This window comes from Nyctibius grandis, chromosome 5, assembly GCF_013368605.1.
Source record: "Nyctibius grandis isolate bNycGra1 chromosome 5, bNycGra1.pri, whole genome shotgun sequence".
In the NCBI taxonomy this organism is placed as follows: Eukaryota; Metazoa; Chordata; class Aves; order Nyctibiiformes; family Nyctibiidae; genus Nyctibius; species Nyctibius grandis.
In genome coordinates, this window is record NC_090662.1 from 67,687,812 (window position 1) to 67,711,984 (window position 24,173).

A 24,173-nucleotide genomic window follows, 5' to 3' on the forward strand; every position below is an offset into this window, starting at 1 on the left:
GTTCACTACATAAGGGAGGAAAGGCTAGTTCTACTTCAAAGCCTTCCATTTTTTCCCGTTTCTCCCTATTTCAGTTTTAAATGTCATTTGTGCAAATTACATTCAAATCCTTTTCTCCCTCTGCTACTTGCCTCTGGGAAAAAAAAAGCAGCAAAGCAAAGATGGTTTTAGACTGTTCAGTTAAACTTTTCTTAGAAATACCCCTCAGCATCTGAATATGTTTCTAGTAGTTTACTTCATGTATTTCTGCAGAAGAATGCTTCTTTTTGAACACACGCAGGCTTGAAGCAGCATGTGGATTCTCGGGAAGTGGCCTGTAGCACCTCTTGGACTTGCTGTCCAAACAGCATTACAACAGGAAACTATGAATAGAGTATACTGCAATTGACTTTGTTCAGCACAAAATTAATACCGTAGTGCAGAACTTACTTCTGAGAAGGCAAGCCACATCTGTTCCCACTAATGGCCCCACATATTCCTTCAACAGTTCAACTGTCTCAGCTGTCTGTTCAGAATGTGATCCTTACGTTAACAGGCTCTTCGCTGGAAAGATTATAACCAAGTTAAAATTCCACATTAGTGTGACATGATTCTGCAGGAGCTAAGATAAGTGACATACATGTCTTTATATTTACAGAAACATACACACAAAAAAATAATAAATCAAGCTGAAACACAGAAGCTTCAAACTTAAAAGAACAGACAAACTTCTTGTTTAATTTTTTTGATTTTTTTTATTTGGGAAAAGTGCTTCTTACAAAAGGCAGCTGCAAAACAATACGGTATAGACCTCAGAACAATTTCTCATTCCATTTAAAAGTGAAAGGAGAGGCAGTCTAGGGGACAAGAGCAGCAGGAGAAGAGATCACGGGGCATCCACGAGTCAATAAAAAACAGCAATAGTATAATGCAAGGTTAAAATTCCTGTGCTGGGGCTTTGGTGGCAAAGTAATTTCTCAATGCAAATTACAGCCAGAAACTGCACAACTGCCTTTGTAAGCAGTAACGCACATAAGCTGAACAGCTTTACCAGGCAACCTGCCCAACTCAGATACCGAGAGGCACAGTGATTTCCTAGCAAAGCTCACGGCTTAAGTGGTTACACCAAGTTCTAAAACTTACAGAGCAATAAAGCTAAAGGGGCCTCTGGTGTTCTTCTGACTCCACCTTGGCAAACCGCATTTCTGCTCCTGGACAACGCTAACCATACACATGAAAGAGAGCTGGTGTATTAGGGAGTGCCATCTATTAAGTTAAGCGATAGTTAAGATCACTGCCACAGACTGGGCTGAGACCACTAAACCAGTTTCATGTCCAATTGGAGGCTAGTCTTCATGCACCGAGAGGGGATGAAAGATGGTTTTGTTATTTTTAACTGACACAGAGTCTCCCCATCCTTGAGGTCCAACTCTACATTTATCTGTATATACACATAGAGAGTTCTCCTTTCACAAAGACATTTTCCTTTCATGCTAAACACAGTAAAAACCCAGAACGTTCACACCTGGTTCTGGTTACACAGTAGTAATAGTAATGTGCAAGTAAACAAGAGACCAAAATCACAAATGAAGACGTGTACATGAGGGGGCTGGAACAGAGCTGATGCCAGAAAGAGAGTATTGGTATCTGGCCTGAAGTCAGAAATTATTGGTACAAAGACAGAAAAAAGGCCATCAGCCAATTTACATCCCCACTGCATGGCCACTGCTCATTTTTGTATCTGGGCTCTTCAAAATGAGTGTGGAAGTCCTGTAAACACTTTAACCCTGGAACTGGGTGAACTCTGTTGGGTACACAGATGAAGCAACAAACCTAAGCTAACTGTTTGACAGTTAAATTCATTTTTACAAAAACTAACATTTTAAAGATTTATTTCTTGTTATTTGTTTAAACAGAAGAAAAACAACACTCCTGGGGTGGGAAGAGACAGACCCTGGGTAAAAGTTATTACAACAGCACCTGGAATTGATCGGCCTGCCTAGGAGAAACACAGGCACTGCCACAACACCACAGGTAATAGCTACTGCCTGAAGCCAAGACAACAGTCCACACTCCACTGACAGGTGCTATAGATCCAAGTCATAATAATCTTCCAGCTCATCATGAAACAAGTCCCACTCATCCTCGGAATCTGTTAGCTCATCGTCACCTCCTGCTGCCAACAGCATAAGCAACATCTCACCAAGCTCAAAGGTCACCACCTCATCCTCATCGGTCTCGAACGGATCACCGTTCTCTCGCTCCTCGATGAACTCCCAGAACCGATTCCTCCGCTGGGCCTGCAAGTGGAACACAAGCATTTTCCCCGGTGACCAAATGGTACAAGATAGGAGCCTTCCCAGAAGCTGACAAGGTTCAGCCCCCGGTGTACCTTGTGACATGCAAGAAACCATGTTTTGCCTTTCAGCGAGAGACTGACCTCCAGTAGAATTTACCCTTACACACCCCTATTAATGCTGCCCAACATTTCTACTTCAGTATGCTGGCGTACTAGGAAAGTTTTTAAAATTCACTCTTTCCATCTTGGCCTACAGAATTCACAAACTTCAGACCACTGCCTCCTTCAAATTCACCATTACAGAGTCTATCAAAAGTTAAAAAAAAAAAAAAAAAAAAAAAAAAAGAGTCAACAATTCCCTGTCCTCTTCTCAAGGCAGCTGATTTAACGCACACCCCTCTTGCACTCTCTCTGTATAGAAAGGACAAAAAACAGCAGCACTGACCCGGAATCTACTTGATGTTCCCACTTTGGGTCTCTGTGGCTCCTCTCGGCGGCCATCAGGATATGCATGTTTGTAAAAACAGTTTCCTCCAAATGGACAGCTCCCACGGCCTTCGTCAAAATACCTGCATGGCTTGTTGCTGGAAAGGAAAATATCGCAGCCCTTACTCACAGCAGACCCCAACCAGACTTCAGAACTGCATTTACCTGTAGTCCAAAAGGATCTCAGGTACCATGTGGAGCTGAAGGTATTTTGTCAGCATAACACCTACACGCAGAAATAATGTATTACACAATGTGTGTGGGTTGATGCATGCACAGGGACGCTGATGGCTCGCAGCGCACAAGCTCGTACTACCTTATGGTTACGCCACCAGTGGTTTGTGTATAGAAGGGAAAGATTGAGGTCAAAGAACACAGGAACAGCTTCACAATTGTGTGGTTGCATGCATCTGTGAGCAGATAGGCAAGGATGCACTTCACACGTGGTGGTGGAAAGGAGGTGTGAGAGGGCTTGACATCAACACCCTTCTTCTCCAGTTGTGCCTTTCTCTCTGCTGTCTCAACTTGACAAAAGGCTGCAGTGCTCATACCTCATTGCCTCCTTGTATTTCTGAATGAGTTTCTGCTTCTCTTCCTTCTCCTCCACCCAGTACTCACTTGGAATGACAAAGTTAGATGTGATCCGACATTCTGGGCAGGACCTGGGGAATGAACAGACTGTGCTGCAAAATTCCACTTTACAGGGCGCTCTCTTGCCTATATAACAAGTCATGGCATATATCCATCTTTAAAGATTTATTGTACCCGCACACTTTCTGCGTGGGCTTTTCAATCTACGTTCTCTCTTACATATGAAGATAATCTAAACTCTCTTCTTCAAGAACTCAATGGCAGCTGGTCAGCTTGTCTCAGAAAAGCTTGAAAAAACACTTCACACAGACTCCTTTTTCTTTAGAATTAAATAAATTTATTTTGGTTTGATTTCTGTATTTATTTGATCGGAACTTTTTTTTTAGAACAGCCTTTAAATGGAGAAATGCTTTGTCCACTGATTAATGAACTAGGGTGGTAATGAATTAAGAAGCATACATTCTGAACTGGTTAATCTGTTTTCAGACTCCTGGCTGGATGTCCAAGACGTAAACAGTAACCATTGGACAACACGCTACTAAATAAATGAAAGTTATTTTCTACCATTAAGTGAATTTTGCAAACTTAATCCATATTAACCAAATCAGAGTGTGTTATCCCTAACAATTATTTCACTTCCAAACTAAAGTTAGTATGCATTAAATGCAGTCTCTGTGCAGTCTGCATCTGGAAGTCTGTTGCAAGTTGTCACAAGTTACTAAGTTCTTCCATAGTAACAAAGCACAATCGAAATGGGAAAGTGCCTCACTTTATAATCTTGCTCTCAAATTGTTTAGCACTCCTCCACTTGCGGATGCACTTGAGACAGTAAGTGTGGCTGCAGTTGGAGAGGATCCCAAAGCGGCGCTCACTAGGATTAGCTTTCTCATACACCACCTCCATGCATATCCCGCACACCATGTCTTTACTACGCTGGACGGCAAATGAAAGCTCCATGTCCTTCTCGTGAGCTTCAATGCAAGACTGAAAAGGAGAGACAAAAAAAACGACTACAGAGACAACTGGTCACCTGGTGAACTCTAAGCAGGTTTTTAAGCTCAGTTTTACTCTGCTGTTTTGCATAATGAATGGAGTATGATTAAGCTGAAAAATCTTTATCCTAAAAAAAAAAAAATTTGCTCATACAGTGGGGAACAATCAATTCAGAGTTCAAATCCCTTTCTTCAGACATTGCTTTTAAACATGAGAAAGGCAATCTTAAAAGACCATCCAGTTTTACTAGGCAAAGAACAAAGCTTTAGTATCTTTAAGCAGACTGCTCTCACAGCACAGATAAGGAAACCCAGATGCTTTTGAGTACGGCCCTGACAGGAAATAGTCCAGTTTACAACAAGAATTTCATTCACTGCCTGACCTGCATGCACCTTCAAATGAAAGGGAATTAGTGACAAGTGATTGTGGGGAGCTAGGAAGCAATAACTTACATCTGTTTAACACCAGACAGTTGTTTGCTCACCTTTATGTGCTGGGATCTCTGTGCAGCATCAATTGGATGCAAGACCTGCAGTCCGCACATATCACACACATCTCCATGGATATACACGCAGTTTTCTCCGTAACGACATTCTCCTACAGCAGCGTAGGGGCACAGCTCCTTCTTTATCTCCACGTCTGCTTGCTGCTTTTCATATTCTTCCTCAATCACCATTTCCTCCAAGGGTGCTTCAGCGCAGGAAGGAGCAGCTGGGAACAAAATTAAGGACAGTATGCAATACATTCAGATTTAGAGCACTGGGAGTGAGAATACATTGTTTTAATGCAAAGTAATCTTTGGATAACTTGAGCAGGGTTACCCAAAGAGAACAATAAAAACAATCAAGGTTCATATTTCAGTCCAAGTTTCACACATCACCAACCTGAACAGTTATTTTCCCACTAAAGAAAGCACAACCAATTTCTTCATCCTTCAACCCAAACAAGACTAAAGCAATCAAGGTTTCAGTGATCAGATTCAGATCCATTTACAGGCTAAGTCTGCACTAGAAAAATCCCACTAACCCTCAGCAGCTTAAGCACATTTTTATACAAACTCTGTTTCAGCAACAATTAAATAAGGTTACACATCTCTCACTGCTTTGAGAATCAATTCCACATCAGCTAAAGTTAACAGGCTTTTTCCCAGAAATTACACAGCTGAAGCAATAAAGGTGTATGCAACATAACAAAACACTAATATGGAAAGAAACACCACACAAGCAGTTCCTTATGTGCAGGTTAATTAGCACGTTGTTGTTCAGCCTGAACAACAGACTTTCACTTCTGGACTCCCATGCATCTCTATGAATGATAGAAAAGCTGTGTCCACATCTCTCACCAAACTAACTCTATTCTAGATACTTGCCAAAACCCCTGTCCTAAACAGATATCCAGTCTATGAGTCAGACACGTAAACCTAGCTTTAAGAAACTGAAATTCAGGGCATTTTCATTTCATTCTAAGCTAGCCACCAGTTTTGCAAAATCCCAAGTAAATTCCTTTATCTAATTCTAAATTGAACTGAAATCTGTATCATTTCTCTTGCCCATTTAGATAGCTTCTGCTTAACACTTCTCCCTGTAGTTCTTGAACATATGCTTGTCTGCGTCACCACAAGCCAAACAGCCTTTTGAGATCATTACGTAAGCAGTATGATAAACTAAGTTACAAGACAAAAGCAGGCAGTTTCAAACTGAAGATATATTAAATGCAGGAAAACAACAAAGCATTATTACATTCAGAATAAACACAAGGAAGAAGAGCACCTGGACTTCATTTACATAACCAGTAGCTCTTACAAGAGCAGAGAATCATCTATGCTATCAGAAAGTATAACTTCTATAAGCTGTTCGAGCACTAGATTTGGAGAAGTACGCAAAAACTATCACAGGCATACTTGGATCAGTAAAAGTAAAGGACAGTCTCCTTCACAAAAAGAATCAAAGGTCACATGCCCCCAGTTTTCATCCCCATGGAGCAAAGAGATACAATAAGCATGTACCAGCCTGTCAGCTTTTGGACATACAACGAAAAACAAAAAGCAGGTCCCTGAGAGCTCACAGTTTTGGGGGATAAGCAAATATTGAAGATTAGCATAGGAAAATACTAGCTCTCAAAATAAGTTCCAGTCTGCTTCTTGAACCATCTCTGACTATTGAGGTCACTTGCACTGATCTTGGATCATTCTGTTTGCTAGAAACATACTTTTCAAAAGCAAGTGAGAGACAGAATAACAACTCAACTGTCAACCTGCTCATTTCTCAGTAAGAGATTCCCAACCAAAAAACCTTCATTACCTCTTCTTTCCCATGAGTTCCAGCGAACTGGCACCAATTAAAATAACAAGTAACCGTATACCAGGCTCCACCTACTCTTCTGAGTAGCTGAACATAAAATGATAATTTGTACTTACTAATTGAAATCCACCATCTCCACTTCCAAAAGTAAAAAAAAAAAAAAAAATTACAACTACCAGTCCGTTTCTATTCCCCCGATTGTTATTTTTGTCAGTGTTTTTTCTAGTTTATGTTGTTACAGATTTCTTACCTAGTTGATTCACATGACTTCTGACATCTTGTTTGACCCTTACTGAGGAAGGAGAGTTTAGTAGATCACAGTATGGATTGGCAGAAGCCTACTTGACAGACAAATGCAGCTGAGTTTCAGAGGAGTCGAGTGGTACAGTACTTCCTTTAATGGGGCTGGCAAGATGATCTTTGCTTAAGGCAATCCTATATCCCTGGAAAATGCATACTTTGAAAGAAGAGGCATATTTGAAGCTTCTCTTAACAGAAAAATTTTCTAGAGTCACCTGCACTCCTCTCAAGGATATCTTTTGTCAAAGCTTTATTCAGTAAGGGTTTTATTCATTAAGAGAACCCAAACTTATTACTTGAGGTTCTTTGAGAATAAAGGCTTTGAAGTCTTACCCCTCCAGAGACTGCCTTAGAAACCCATTTATTTACTATACCGGCCCACTGAAGAAAGTAGAGCTTCACATCTCGGCACAAAAAAAGTACAGAGTTGTTACTTAAAACAAACAAACCACCACCACCTACTTAAGTCAACAAGCACAGTACACAGTACAGCTACTAAATTCCAGCCCAGTCCACAATATCATCCTTGTACAAAGAAGTACAACCAGTTCTTAGTGACTAGACATTTAGACAAGATGATACAGGTCTACGAATGTGAGTCTTTTAATAACGGCTCTGGGTTCTTCTACAGTATAAGAGTGTGGGAGAAGGGAAAAACATGCTAAAGGTGATATTAGTTTTCCAGTCCCAGTCTTCTGTCCTGTCCCAGCACTTCCCCTCAGCAAGAGTTGTATTTCTATGAAATAAAAATTAAGTTTCCACTTCTGAATATCTCGGCTTCCATAACCTAAAGCCCTGCAAGCATATCTCCTGTATCTACTGCACTGTATCTGCTACCATTTTGCATTCTCCTTGAAAGCAAAATTAGAAAAACTCACAAGACTCCGTTGCCTCAGTAGTTCTGAATACAACATCCCTCACAGATTAACATTTACTCTATGACTCTGCCTGCTGTTTCCAAAACCACTCCTCTCCAGTAGGTGGACCCAATCCCCATCTTCTCACTGCCTATTTCAGTCAACAGAGTTAAATTCATACTAGTGAAAAAACCAGTTCAGTACCTTCAGCACACACAACCTGCCTTCAGTCTAGGACACTCTTGGTAGCATTGAACACGTTCGTCTTGTAGCAGCAAGAAACAGCCACCCAATTCAGAGTGTTTCTTATACTTCTGCCTTTCTGCTCTCCCTCGATTACTCCAGAACATTTAGCAGCAGTAGCAGCAGAACAAATATGGAAGTGTGGTGCATCTGTACATCAAACAAGTGAATATCTGAGGAATCATCATTGTTTTCTTTGCTAGGTCACCTTCAAGATATCAGGTTTAGTCCCAAATCAGAAAATCATCTGCATTAGCAGAATGTCTTGTCTCATAGCAAAACATGAGCATTATAGCCCAAGCTACACAGTTAAACTGCCAACCCTGCATCTTCAGGTAAAACAACTGAAAATGCACAGGCTTCTAGCTAATCTTGAGAAATAGGTTTCATTTCAAAGTTTCCAAGTACCTGTACTTTTCTCAGGCGTTTGACAAGAATCACCTGCAAGGCTTTGAAGTATACACTGTGGAATACACTGCACACATCTTCCTGATCGCTACAGCAAGGTTCTTCATTTTTATAGCTTAATAAAGACAGTGGCTTCAGAAAAGTGAAGTTTTTAAAATGCAGCTTTTAAGAAGTCACCATGGGAATGAACACCATGTAGCACTGTTCAGAAACAGCTAAGTATGTTTGTACATTAATATACATCAAATTTCAAAGGATACAAACCAGAGAATTTGGAACAAAATTCAGAGAAGAGAATGTTATTTAACTTAATCTGCGGCAGCCACAAGTTTCCATGAAAAATAAGCCTGACCCCCTAGAAAAAGGAACTGCTTCAGTAAACCTAAGTGAGTTAAAGGTATAATGAAATGCTCTTACGCTTCAGGAATTAGGAGAAAGCAACTGCTCTCCTATAAGGAGTAGGTGTATTTAAAAGATCTCTTGGCTCTTCAAACTAGCAATGAGTTGATTGCAGTGGAGGGCCACCCAGCCATTAAGGGGGCTGAAGCCCATGAAAAGAGACTGAGGAAACTGGATTTGTTCCGCTTAAGAAGCTATCTTATCGCTATCTTATCGCTATCTTCAACTACTTAATGGAAATTAAAAAAAAAACAAACCAAAAACAAACCCACAGAGCCAGACTCTTCTCAGATGTGCACAGGACAAGACATAGAAAGCAAACTGAGGCAGGGAAAAATCCAATTACATACTCGGAAAGAGTCTTTCCTTGTGAAAGGAGTCAAACACTGCAAAGGTTGCCCAGAGGTTATGGGGTTTTGAACATCCCTGAGCATAGAGATTCAACTAAACAAAGCCCCTGGCAATCTGACATAGCTGACCCTGCTCTGAGGAGGAAATGAGCTAGATGAAATCTAGAGGTCCCTTCCAATCTAAATTATTCTGTTCTGATTAAAAGATTTAAAAGGGGGATCCTTTGTCTCAATGAACACAAAAGCTGTATCTTTTATGACAGTAAGGTGACATATTAACAGGTAGAAGACAAATTTTCATTCCTTTGGACTATACTCAAGTCACAGATAGACCAAACAATTCCATAATCAAACTTCTCAACAACACTAGCAAAACGTTAATGTCGCTCAACCAGTCCCTTCCTCTTTACCCTTCCTCAAATCAGATCATAGGAGGCTCCAGCAGCACCCTGTAACATTGAGAAGGTAATTCTCTTTTCAGATCTGAGAATCTGAGTAGTGCTGTGGAGAGAAAGAAGTAGAACTGGAGCAGTGTAGGACAACTTCAAGCTCTTCTGGACACAAGGTGTCCGTTTTGGATTCAAACAATTTTTTGAGTACTCACGGCCACAAGCCTTCAGTTTTACAGAGCCAAATATTAGAAATTATGCTAAAGTAAACACTTTCAGTCTACATCTCACTTAAAATTTAAGTCTTTGTGCTATCTTTCTGCAGGGAAAGTGGATGACAAGTATGATACTTAAATAGTCCGGTCCCATATGATGAGCTGCTTCTTCAATCTCATTCTCAACATGAGCTGTCACAGTATTAGAAAGTCAACTCTTAGAAAGGTAACTAGAATAAATTATTTTCAGCCTCTGGTCTGAATTGCCATGGGACTCATGAAAACAAGGATTAGGCTTCAACTAATTCTAAAGGAATCTGTACCTCCACTGGAAAAGCTTTAAAAAATTGCAAAAACAACCCACAACAAACAAGAACACACACACAAACAAAACCCCCCAAAAAACAAAGGGAACAGATTATTTTTCCAGAGTAGTGCTATTAATTGCATCACCAGTATTTTCTTCTCCCATCACATATGCAAACTAAACTTCAAAGGAGGAGATTCTTCAAGTCATTCAGAGCCGTAACAACAGGAGAGCAGTTATGCAGAGACTGTTTTTAAGTATACCTGGTTTCAGAACATCAGGACAGCAGTAGCAACAGACGTGGAACGGTCCGACTGTTGTGGAACCGTCCGACTATTCACGTCGGAAAATTCAAGCAAAAGTTCAGGACAGATCACTTCAAGTGATTAATAAATATGAATAGCTGTACTCAACAAAACCAAAAGCATTAAAATAAATGCACTACATATAAACTGTTGACCCATGACAGAAATTTATTGTTATCCCATGATCAGCTTACCACGTCCACAGTATGGCTGCCCAGGGACAAACTCTACAGCATTCACCCAGTCTTCAGCACCCACTCCCGCAGCTGCCAGATCTGTATTTTCATCTTCTATCTCAGCAATAATTTCTTCAACTGTTTCAGGGAGTGACATGAAGTCTGAGGATACTGAGGGATAAATTGTTTCATCTGGATTCATATCAGTCAATTCTTCCTGTTTCAGTGGCTTGGTATGTTCATATCTAAAAAGTTAAAACACATCATGTCAACTCTTCACAAAAAAATACCTCCATAAAGCAGCCCAAGGTATTGGAAATAAACTGACTGAGATGTAAACATGCTGTTCAGAAGGTGAACCTAGACATGGCTTGGAAGAGAAAGCCATTGATGACCCTTTATAGAGACATGCTTCCACTTGTGTCATCTGTCAGCACTGCTTAAGGAAACAGAAGGTATTCCATGATTTTGGAGGAAATGGAGCAGCATGCACAACTCTTATTTAACTTACATAGAATGAACTTCAATTATGTTCAAAACTGATCAGGTACCTATTGTGCATGTGTAGCATTACTGAACGAGATAAATCAGTTCATTCAGCTTTAAAGGGCAGATACTGCTGTCTTTAACTACTTTGTGGGAAGCCACAGGGAAGATGCAGCCAGAGTCTTCTCAGAGGTGCAGCGACAGGATGACAGCCAGTAGACACAAGTCCAAAATGGTAAGTTACAATTAGATAGTAGGAAAAAAGTTCACTGTGAGAGTAGTCAAACACTGGAATGGGTGCCCAGAGAGGCTGCCCAATCTTCATCCTTGCAAATAATCAAAACTTGACTGGACAATGGCCTTGGGCAACCTGACCTAAGCTGGCTCTGCCTTCAGCACAGCTACAGAGATCCCCACCAACATAAATGATTCTTCTTCTGTATCTGAGCATCTTGCATCATTCAGATTTTATGCTGATTTTTAGTAGTTATTTCTAATGCCTCTTTCACCTTGCTGCAGAAAACAATGCTCAGAACACTGTGATTGCTACCCCCGACAAACAACAGCAAAGTGCCATTTCCCTCAAAAGCCTGTCTTCCGGCAACTAATAGACTACATGGAAAAATACATTACAGGTGTACCTTTGGAGTCTTAGATACTTGCTGACTAATTTCAAGGACAAATGGAGGGAATTTTTGGAGATCATACAAAATTTTCAAGCAACTGTGATTCATTTACCTTGTGGCAGATTGAAAACAACAAAGTGTCACTGTTCTTGCATATTAAAGAGATGCTCCTGACTGAACGTCAGCTCTGAAATCCTAAGGAAGCTATGAAGCACAAATTTAAAAGTCAAGCCTTCAGACCTGTACAACAGTGGCCTCCAAAGTGGTATGCATGCACCCTATAAGGTGAGAAAGACAACCCACTGGGGTACAGGAATAAAATACTAGAACTTCTGGTCATTTTTTTTTCCTAAGAAATTTTTACTAATATTTAACATACAGAGTCCTCATTCAGTCTGTATGTCAGAGGGTCTCATGTATGGCATGCATGAGGTGTCCTGAAGGAGGAGTGGGTGTTCCACCACACAGCAAGGCTGACAGCGGCACCCTCACTTATTTGTTCACTTTCAGCATATTGCAACGTGTTGCAGTTTGCTTGTGCCCAATTGAAGGGACTGGCGGGTTATATTATCTTGTTTACCTACCCCGACAAAATGAACAATTGGCTTAAAAAGATTCCTGCAAATAAACTGTGGACTGAAGACAATACTGATAATGTGAGCAAAAGCAAACAACAAGAAAATGAGAGAGCTAACACTTTTCCTACTCCTACTATGAACTCTTCATCAGCCACATTACAAGGTGAGGACAATGCCAACCTCATCAGATCTGACAAGAACAGGGGGGGGAGGGGAGGGAAATCAAGATCACCAAGAAGACTATTTGAAATATGGATTTACATTCACTATTATTAATGATGAAACTTGCCCTCAGTGTATATTTTGCCTTGAGATATTAGCTAATGGTAGTATGAAGCTATCTCAATTAGCAAGACATTCAAAATCTAAACATCCAGAACATGAAGACAAATCTCTACAATTTTTTCAGAGATGTTTCAAGTCACTTGATACTCAATCCAGTACTTTACAAAACTTCACAATAAATGTTTAGAAGCCTCTTTTGAGGCTTCTTATGCAATAGTGAAAGACAAAAAGCCACATACCATTGGACCACTTGTTCTTCCTGCTGTGGTAAAAATGACTGAAATAACGCATGGAAAACAATATGGTGACAAAGTAAAACACATTCCTTTGTCAGCAAATACTGTTGGAAAACACACAAAACTGCTGAAGATTTGAAGAAATAAGTATTAGAACAAATTTTGCAGTGTGGGAAGTTTGCTGTACAGCTGGGTTAAAGTACAGATGTTTCTAACATGTCTCAGCTTAGATTTGCTAGATTCTGTTTCAACAATGAAATACACAAAGAATTACTTTTTGTGAGCCACTAAGGAAAAGACGTACTGGAAGAGACATTCTCAACAAGTGACTTCTTTACGATAAAAAGATGTAGCGGAGGAGATATATTTACTCATTCTCAGTAAATGAGATCTTTAATAAAAACAATGTTTCATGGAAAAACTGTGCAAGTGTAACCACTGAAGGAGCTGCTGCTTTGACTAGAACAAAAAAAAAAAAAAAAAAAAAGGATTCCAGGGTAAGGTTACAGAGATAGCACCCCACCAGAAATTCAGTCACTGCATTATTCATAGGCAAGATATTGTAGCAAAGATGGACCCAGAAGGGTACACAGTGCTACAGAGTGTCATCAATATGGTTAATTTTATAAAAACAAGACCTTTAAATAGTTGAATCTTTACAGCACTTCGTTATGAGATGGAGAGCAACCATGAAAATCTTCTGTACCACACAGAGGTTTGCTGGTTATCTCATGGTAAAGCACTTAAAAGTTGTCAAAGATGAGTTACACATTTTTCTTTCACAAAAATACAAGTGTTCCAAATTTGCTGACCTTTTCCACGATGACAAGTCACTGTCAGTAGTATACTACCTAGCAGATATTTTCAAAAAAAAAAATGAACACATTCAATCTGTCCCTTGAAGATAAAAGTAACATTTTAAGAACAAGTAACTGCGTTTTGAAAGAAGCCTGAGGTAGGGAGACAACATTTCCACCATTACACAATTTTGTCGTCAAAAACAATGCAAGTGTGTCAACTACAAAAAAACTTCCATATCTTGTACATTTAAAAAACCTGGAAACAGAATTCTCTAACACGTTTAAAAATCTTCCAGAGTTTCAGTGGGTTTTGGACCCATTTGTCAAAAATACAAAAATGCAACACCTTTCAATTAGTCTGCAGGAACAGCTGATTGACATCAGGGAAGGTGGAAATTTACTAGCCAAATTTTAACAAAAAATCTTTACATAATTGGTGGATAGCATTGAAAAATTATTATCATGCATTATAAAGTGCAGCCAAAATACACTTCTTCCTTTTGGATTTACATATCTTTGTGACAGATCTTCTTCAGCTATGACAATTATTAAAACTAAATACTGAAATAAACTGAACTTAGAACAAAATTTTCAAATTGCTGTATTACAAAATGTTAAACTAAGATTTTAAAAGATAATGAAACATATTCAGTCAACACTGCTGTCAGTAAAATAAATATTATTACTAACAAGGCTTTTAGTGAGAGCAAAAATGGTTTTGGACTGTTAATAAAATATTTATAAAATATTGTTTATTTCATCTTTATTACATCCTTTTTTAAATTCTGCTTTTTGTGTATGTTTTATAATGTACGTGTTATATTTGTACATTAGTAAATATAATCTGTAAATAAATATATATATGGGGTGCTCAGAAATTTTTCACTGATGGAGGGGTGCATGATCAAAAGTTTGGAGGCCACTGATCTACATGATCAAGAAAGCAACATTGGCAGATAGACGGCTACAGAGTGGTTTCTTTTTGTCATCTTTCTTATACATAGTAATCATATAAACATGAAAGTAAAGCTAACTATGAACTACCATATGAAGTCACGATGCAAATATTTAATCATGCATTAGAGCTGAAACAAGAGAGAATGTTAAAACTCCTGACAAATTTTAATAAAGCTAACTTAAGATGATGCAAACACCCCTAAGCCTTTGTAAAGCTTTGCTACACTAGGAAAGCATCCTAGTTTCCTTTCTTCACACTTTTTTTTTTTCCTTTTTAATAATTTCAGGGGTAGAGGTTAAGACATAATATATTTTCATAATGTAGGGCCATTTTGTACAGGCAACATTTTAGAACCTACATGACTACACTCCAGTTACTTTTCCAAAATGGCACTTTAAGTGTCAGAGTAGCAATTCCTGAAGAGACACACAATCGGAAAAAAAAAATTTCTTACCTGTTCAGGCTTTTATGATCACTTACCAAATGCAACTCGATTCCATCAGGTCAGCTAGTCTGAATGTAGTCTCAGATTTCAATTAATTCATCTACTCACGTTATTAATAAACAAAGAAAAAAAAACCTACACCCTGACAACTAGCACTTTTACGAAAACCAGTTCTCTTGCCTTTGCTTATTTATTTGCATAGCAAAGCAAACACTATAGTATTCAGCAAGAGAAGGCAGTTTGTCAAAAGAAGCTATTTTCATAAATTTCTGAAGTGCAATGAAAGAGGAAAACACTTTAAGATTTACTGCCTTTCTGTGAGCTCTCTACCCAGGGACTCAGAGTGAAATTACTCCCCTATGAGATGGTCAAGGGCATTTCTTTACCTGCAATGGTCTCCGTAAGCACAGCATCCCCGCTGGTAGTACCTGCATACCATGGCAGACTGACTAGTGGAGAGGTCATGGGAGTAGCGACAGTTGTCTCCTTCCTTGCAAACTCCATGCATGAAGTATCTGTAAGACAGAAGGTTACTGTGAATTAAGGAGAAGCACTGAAACTGTAAGCAAAGTATGTGGATGATGAGTTATTCTATAAATCAAGGTATGCTGAATTAAGAACACCACTAACGACTCATGGGATTACATTCCAGTATAAACATACAAATAAGAACATCTGAGGAAAGATGGAGCCTTAGCTATTCCAGTGAACTGCACTGCACATTTAAGGACTTATGCTTACAAAAGCCTAAGAAAAACCTGCAAAGCAAACCTTATCCTGAGCTATAACACAGAGAGGAAAGTCTTGGACAAAGCAGATGGGGACAAAGTTTTACTTGTAGCTCCTGTGTTCTGACACCAACAAAAACCTTAGAGAAGCCCACCACTGAAACCAAGAATCAAAATCAGCCATGCCGTAAACAAGTTTACTGAGGGCTTAAATCTATTTTGAATTTGTAAATAATTCAATCAGAAGTAATTTCCTCTCCAAGAATGCAAAACATGTTTGTGTTGGATAATTACATCTGACAAAACACGCACATTAGTTTTTGCCATAGGAGACGAATAATCAGTAGAAGCACCCTGCTTCAATAATGTATTGAAAGACTTGTACAGTTTCAAAGCTTTTGAGGACAGTTTACTAAATTTTAGCATGTCAAGTAATGCAAGTTTAATTGAGCATCATCAATTTCAGCTATTCAACAAAACCAAACAGTCATTTTCAATTTGGTTTAAATTTTAACCTAGAAAACACAAGCTTCTTTAAATTCAAGGCACTGTAACTATTCAGACTCAATATGTTCATATCAAACCACAACTGAAAATACCAGTTAAGCACATCTTTCCCAATCCATATAGTATTAACCAAGACAAAAAAAAAAAAAAAACACACCACCCACACCCAAACCTATGTAAGAACCAAATCCATCAACATGTTTACCAACACTCCAGTTTAGAAAGAGAAACACTGGCCCCCAGATACCAAGGAAGTTGCAAACTCTGAACTCACTGAAAATATCAAGACCTGGTAAACAAGAAAATTTGTTGGGATTTAGGTCTCATACAAAACACCACTTGAGGGAAGACTGAGAAGCAAATTACACCCTTCTAAGCCCATCTCGCTGCTGAAAGGGGCAGTCCTGCCCTCCTCCTGTTGCACACTTCCACCGCTTTACATTGGTATTATCACACCTACGCAGCCAGCAGAACCAGCTCCTCCAACCAGCTGCCTGGGCAGCCCCGCAGCGGTGCGGCCAGCACAAGAGACAGAAGGATCGTCTTTCAGCAGCCCAAACTAAGATTAGGATAGCTCTTCACAAAACAGCACATTCAAGTTGATATTCCTAAACTTAAAAGGTGTCAAGTTGTTGAACTGCATGAGCTTCTGCATAGGTACTTAAGTCTGCTATATTTTTAAGAAGTCAGATAAATCAAAGCGAACAATTCACCAAATGACATAAACAGAGCTACATTTGTAATCCAGTACTAGGGATATATTAAAACCTGAGGCAAGTCTTAAGAGGGCTGATAACCCTCCATGTGCAAAACCAGTGCTGTATTCAAGGCACTAAGAACAAAAAAAAAAAATCTAAAGTGGTTTTATAAACCACCAGCTGACACTTGCCATCAGGCTGCAATTCCACTCAAAACAATCACCTGTCCATACACTGTAGCTGCATAGTAACCAGATAAGAAACATGGTCCTACATAAGAATAAGTGGTATAAGACCAAGATGAGGCTCTGCAGGATATTCTCCTCAAAGAGCTGAGTATCCTAGTCAGGTTTGCCAGGTGGTTGCACAAACAGCTATGCCAGCACCCACCAGGAACAGGGTGTTGAGAAAGCAAAACTAGAAAAGCCACACTCCATAACCAGCATTCTCCACTGTGAACAAAAAAAAAAGAAACTGGGGAGGGGGGGGGGGGCGGCGGGAATCCAAACACCAAAAACCCACCACCCACCCACCAACAGAATGCTACAACCCACCCACGAACAAACCCACCTCAGAGGCAAAGAAAAAACAACCCATGAGCTCGTGGAACCAGAACAGAACTGGAATTTCTGGCTTGTTTTTAAGAAATAGGAGTCACAGCAATAGTGTAAAAAATAATTCAGGTTGTTAAACATTTGTTCTTTCGCAACTGTTATCTCCACCCTTTGCTTATTTCCACACAGCACTGCCTCCCCCATGCATTGGGGCACGCAATTTCATAGCCACCTGCTGACTCAGATCAGGAAATGGCTTCAGATGTTACGTGACATTCCTTTTACTGCCCCCATGGTTATTTTTAATCTAGATCAGATCACTGCTCAGCTACACTGCTACTTAAGCCAGCACCACTATGGCTGAAATAAGTCACTAAGTGAAAGGCACCAGCCTGAAGTGAGGACTTCAGTTAGAAAGTACTTGGTCAACATAACTTATCCTAAATTCATAAGCCTCAAAATTAAGCCACTGCTTGTTAGACAGAGGAAATGGAGCTCCAAGTCCCTTTCCTTCTTTCCCAGTTTATGTTAGAAAATCCTCTGCAACTACAGATTCTGTATAATTCTGAAAGTTGACACAATTCATTACATCAAGATGGTAGGCTATAAAGGGAAAAAAAAAACAAACCTGAAACACTCACAAGCTCAATTTAATTCACACATCACTTTTAAATGCCTGCAATCCTCCACAGCAAACTCAGCATCACTTGAAGATAAAGGCTGGGGTGGGAGGAGAGAAAAATGTTATTTCTCTAAGGATTACACCAACTTCCCCACCCCCGGCCAAGAGATAAGATTTTTTACTTTAAGGTCACAAGGAAATTAACATTTTACATAAGAAATTGCAGTGTTTGGCTAAAATATGCTTTGGTCATGTCAAAAAATAAACAAGAGTGCATTATTTTTGGTGAAAGGTAACAAAACTTCTGTTGGAGAGTACCTTTACACACACACAGAGGATTAAATTTAACTGTAACTTTACACAACAGCAATACCAGCATCTTGTTTCTGGTTACAGGAATAAAGGATCCTTAAAACTGAGAAATACACGAGTTACCTGCCTCACTCAGTTACTCGTAGAAGGACACCTGAAATTTGCATTCTGTCAAGTACTTAGAGAAAACATATAATTTCATCCGCAAAACTAAAACTAGATCAAGACAAGTATATAACTGGATTTTCTCCAAGCATCTATGATGCTGTCATCCAAAACACACTTATTCTGGTAGCAGTGCTCTCTGTCTTTCCTGTTCAGATATACTAGCATAATTTGTTGAGGCTGCATGGAGAACCAGGCCAGAGAACTCACTGGGGTCCAAACCCAGATCATCTCCCCAGTTTGGTTCATTGCATGACTGTACAAAACATGAGTGATTACCAACACATGAAACAACCACCCAGAAACAATAATTGCCTGCACTGGCATTTTAGCACTGAAAAACGTTTCAACTCATGTCTAGTTACGGATGCCTTGATCAAAACAGCATATCCTGATTTTCATGGGGTACTTAAAAAAAGGTCACAGAAATCAGGCTTTGCACATCCAAAAGTGTCAAGTTGTAGACACGATCTGATGGGCATTTTTTGGAAACGTACAGAGAAAACACTTGCCCAAGGCCATAAAGCTAATCATGTCTCCAACTCCCCGGAACTCTAACTGCTGTAGAAAGGTCAGATGTTACAAGTGCTACAATTAATTTACTAGAACACTTAAAATTTTCAAGTTTATCCAGGTTTCAGTGACCTTGATTTCCATGATGCTTTAAAGTATAATAATCTACTGAAGATTTTGTTTTCCACTGCTGGAATAATATTACTTCTATTACTTGCCATAAGCTAGAAAAACGAATTTTCAATGCCTTTATGAAACAGACAACGCAGTGTTAAACACATAACTGCAGTCTAAAATCCTGAAGACGTACCAGCTTCTTTCAGATGCTTCCTTCTACGTATTAAGTCTTTACCCCTGTAATCCTATTAGTGAAATCAACACACAATACTTCTTTCCATAGCTTCTGAAGCTTGCAATGGGTTTGCTTACTCAGGTGTGGTTTGTTGTTTAATTCAGGTACATTTAATTCTGCTTTCAGGTAACCCCATTTTGTTTATTAAACTACTGGTTTTGCTGAATTAGAATGTCACACCCAGCAACAGACCTCCTTCAAAAACTGAGACACTGCCATGTCTGGCAGATGGGGAACCTCAGGATAATAGCCAACTGCATTCATTAGCTTCTTCAGGGGCCAAACAGAGCCTGAGAATTCCCAGGGAAGAAGGCAGCAAAGAAGAGGCCAGGCACGCTGTTCTACCACAGCACGTGGGTGTTCAGCCATGTGAGTGGCTGATGAAATTCTACATGAGTTAGCAACCTTAAGAAAAAGGAAATGAAAAAAAAGAAAAAAAAAGTAGCTCTTTGCATTTATCTCCTTGTCCCTTCTTTTCCATAACCTCCTTCAGCAAGAAGCCAGTGGGGGATCCAGAACAGAGCAGCTAAGAGGCAACATAAGCAGGCTGTTAAGAGGTTTGCGCTCCATATCTTATCACTAGCGTTGCACTGAATTACGAATGCATGCTTTACAGATTCAGATTCTTCACATTAAAAGACAGATAAATACCTGATCTAGGTTTTCAGAAAGAACAGCAAAGATACAAACATGTAGACAATCCTCAAAATACACCAGTTAGTTGCTAAGGGTTTTATTTATGTTCTGTTATTAAACAAACAAGTGAAATGTTATCTATTTAGGTCAACTTGACCTTTATTATTGCATGACATCTAGAAAACAAATATCTGGAGCTAGCGGTGTCAAGCCTTTGGAAAGAAATGTTGGCTATACCACTGCTCAATAAAACCACGCATCCATCTGCAACTGGAAGGACAGAGAAGCTTGGTAAGGACCACCATTCTTTTTCTTATTTCAAACATATCAATAACAAAAGGATCAGAACATTAAATAAAAAGTAGTTATAAATTACAGTTTTACTCCCCTGTGGTTTATTCCAGATTAAAATATTATAAATTATCACATACCACAAGAGCCTTGGAAACTGTTAAACCATAGAAGCAACCTAAGAAAATTATTTTTCATCATCTCTTAAGGAACATGATGAATACCTACATTTTACCCTGGGACTTCCAAACTTTAGCTGCAAGAAAAGCAGAAGGGTAACATCTGCAAAACTAGCTGTCTAGGAGAAATCAAATTCGTTCATCTTAGTCATTATGTCTCTCATACCAAGATATCAATCATCCATCCAAAGATATCACACTGGCAAAATAAAACTTACTAGCCAACCAATTTATCACATCAGGTATTCAAAGGACTAGCAAGAACTTATTCTACCAATTCTGAAACTTCTAGTTCTGATAAAACAGCAGCATTCCTTCACCAACCATGAAGTGCAAAGTACTTACACTGAAGAGACTACTATCTCCCAGAAGTTTTTCAGGCAGCATTTACTGTCACCTATATGATGATTCAAGTAAATAAAGCCTATAAGCAAATAGAATTGTGTAGTGCTACACAAAACAGAAACTTCTCTACCTACTATATTAAAAACCTGCATTTCAAAATTCAGCCCCTTCATCTCACAGTTAAATCCTCAAGTTTTTAACAAAGGTAAAACAAGATTTCATAGTAAAAAAATTATTTTCTTGAATATGAATACATCCTATTGAAACCAAACTTAGAAGAACAAAATTCTTATCACACATTCCCAGAAGCTCAAGTCGAAATTGTTAACTTCACTAGTCTGAGGAAAGCTACTCTGCCTACAACTTGAACGGCCCACTAAAAACAAGTAAAGAAGCAATCAATCAATGGGGTAACTGGGAGGATTAGTCAAAAAGAACAAATGGGGAGGTTCGTTAGGTCCAAAGCTGAGACCTCATTTTTGTTTAAGCTCACACTAAAGCACATTAACGGTTACAAAAGAGTAGCTTTAACTTCCCAGTAGTCCTGGGTGTTTGCAAATAAAGATACTCATTAGACAGACTCACTGCACTACTCGACACTGATGAACTTGACTGCTCCTGTACTACGGCAGTCACTGTCTTCAATAAATTGATTGTGTCTGTTACCTAAGAAAATATATGTGTGTGTATATCCCTCTCTCTCACCAATCCATTTCACCTAATTGAGCCTTTCGATCTTCAGAAATAATGAGGCAATCTATATAGAGGGAGCACTAACCTATCCCCTTGCAGCTCACTTAAAAGCTGAGCTAAGCATCATTCCCGGGCATTTCCTCATCGCTGGCCTACGTTTAACCGCCATGCGTCAAATATTAACCCGGTTATTCACGGGCAAAACTCTTTGTATGCAGAAGTACTCAGAAAGCTGAGAAACAGTGCTTCTCAAACGGACGCGTTAACAGTGCATTAACCAAAATAAACAGTGATCAACAGTTAACAGGAGTGCTTTAAATACTGCAGGGCATACTTAACAGCACAAAAGAGACACACAGCAAGCAAGCTCCCCGTGAAAGCCAAGCAACCGTTCTTAATACTGCTATTTGAATCTGCAATTAGCAGAAATGGAAAAATATGCAGAAAATATACAGATCTCACATAAAGATCTACAGCCTCTTCTTTTCTGCCCAAGGGATGTTCCTTTTTGCTTCCGAGTGACTTGGAATGTATTTGCCCAGAAACACACTCAGGTTAAACGTAATTTACAATTTTATTTAAATAAAAAAAAAAATAAAAATAAAAAAATAATAGTTTAAAAAATAATCAGGAGATACTCCTTGGTGCTAATCTCAGATTACCACTTGCTTTCATATAAACTAATATACTTCTATAGTCACAAAAGCTGTTTTATATTCCTTTCAGCCCTGCAGTGCAAGTTTAAAAATAGCCCACCTGGCAAGCTTTACAACATGCAGCACGATTTGCATAATCCCATATAAAAGACTTCCCAGAAATACAGTTTAAAGGAAAATACGAATAGAAAATGACGCAGCATACAGAATCTTAACATAACACAAGTAGCAGCACTCCACGTTTTGCAGTCTATCACGACTTATTCCCATTCTCTGGTTTAATAAGTAATTCTTGCTATATCAATCACGAACTCTTTTCCATTTTAAAATTTTTATTCAAATCTACAAGAACTTAAATCATTTTGTATTTCCCGCTTTCTCGCATTTTCTGGAACGCGGTTACAGGACTTCCATTCCACAGTCTCCTTCACACCGATCACTGCGGGCCTATTTTCACACAACAGAGAGCGGCCCACGACATCTCACAAGGAGCCAGCAACGCTTCCAATCCCCCCGGCACGGCAAGGGCACGGTAGCCACACGCCATTTGCACAGCGGAGCCCCAGGGAACACCCTCCCACAAGGCAGGGGCAGAAGAAAGGCCGCAGCCCGCCCCGCCCCCGCCCGCAGGCCCGGCTCCGGCAGGTCGGGCCCGCAGCGCGCTCGGCGCCAGCCGGTACTTCCGGCAATGTGCCGCCACCGCCGCCCGCACCCCCACAGGCCCCGCCGCCGCGGCCGGTTTCCGCCCGGAGCCGCCGCAGGGCGCGGCGCGGCGCGGCCCGGCCCGCTGCGCAGTTTGCCGCAGGCCTCCCTCAGGGCGCCGGGCGGGGCGGGGGGGGGGGGGAGGGGGCGCTGCGGCCGCGCGCTGCGCGGACGTGACCGGGGGGGGAAGGGAAGGGAGCGGCGCTGAGGGCAACGGCCGCGGGGGGTGGGGGGGAAGGGCGGCCGCGGGGGGTGGGGGGGAAGGGCGGCCGCGGGGGGTGGGGGGGAAGGGCGGCCGCGACCGCCCCCCCCTCCCCCCCCTGCGGACAGCGCATACCTGCAAGTGACCTGCTTGGTCCAGCCGCCTCCTCCCGGCCCCACGCCGGGTGGCGGCACGGCGGCGAAGTCGAAGGCGGCGGCCGTCGCTCCCACGGCCGCCGCGGCGGATGTTCCCAGGGCCGCGGCCGCCACGGCGCCCGCCGTTGTTCCTAGAGCCACTGCCTCCGCCATTACTGTTTATCCCACCCAGCGGCAGCACCGGAACTTCCGGGAGCGCGTCCTTCCGGCGGGGCGGGGCGCAGCCGCGCGGTGGCGGGGCGGGGCGCAGCGGGGGCCGAGCGGCAACGGGCAACAACGGCCAGCGGGGCGGCTGAGGCGCGCACCAGCTCCGCCCCGTCCCTCGCCGAACGGCGGCTCCGATTGGTGGAGGGGAACGTCCAGGCGGGAACGTGCGGGAACGTGCGGGGTCGGGGGGGGGTGGCGGGCGTTACCGGCGCGCGGCGCTGCCGTTGTCCACGCGCGGCCTCAGTAATTTAACGGCGTGTTCGAGGCTTCGGTCGCGGTCTGGGGCCCGGGCCCACACGCAGCCCAGCAGCCGGGCCTCAGAAGCCGCCTCGTGCCGGTCAGCCGTGAGGAGCGGCAGCGCTCGCCTGAGGGGGTGGGGCCCTCAGAGGCGCCCAGCTGCCGGCCGGGGCTGCGCCGGGTGGCCCGGCGCGGCCAGCGGCGGGAAAGGGGCCTTGTCCTGGAGGGAGGGACACGTAACGGCAACGTGGCGCCGGCTGCGAGGAGAGGGGGGGCGCAAAACGAGCCAGTGGCGCCTCAAAAGCCCGTACCGACAATTGGCACTAGGCCACCGGAGAGCTCAGTGCTGCTAATTTTGGGTGAGAAACATCACGTCCTTCTGCCGTAATAAATCCTGGTTGTGACACT

At 41.3% G+C, this 24,173-nt stretch overlaps 1 protein-coding gene across 3 annotated transcripts; it reads right to left on the minus strand.

The window, feature by feature from the left end:
• Window positions 1-708: 708 nt before the first annotated feature.
• MKRN1 (makorin ring finger protein 1) lies at window positions 709-23,571 on the minus strand. 3 transcript variants are annotated; one of them, XM_068400635.1, is made up of 8 exons: window positions 23,302-23,571; window positions 15,398-15,526; window positions 10,616-10,842; window positions 4,833-5,059; window positions 4,125-4,339; window positions 3,316-3,426; window positions 2,724-2,862; window positions 709-2,279 (listed from the first exon to the last, which is right to left on the minus strand). In XM_068400635.1, exons 1-8 carry the CDS (start codon window positions 23,472-23,474, stop codon window positions 2,067-2,069), a joined length of 1,434 nt encoding a protein of 477 aa, XP_068256736.1. In that variant the 5' UTR covers window positions 23,475-23,571; the 3' UTR covers window positions 709-2,066. The 3 variants fall into 3 exon arrangements, with proteins under 3 accessions (XP_068256736.1, XP_068256738.1, XP_068256737.1); XM_068400637.1 differs by lacking the exon at window positions 23,302-23,571 and adding an exon at window positions 20,914-20,931; XM_068400636.1 differs by lacking the exon at window positions 23,302-23,571 and adding an exon at window positions 16,521-16,682.
• Window positions 23,572-24,173: the final 602 nt, after the last annotated feature.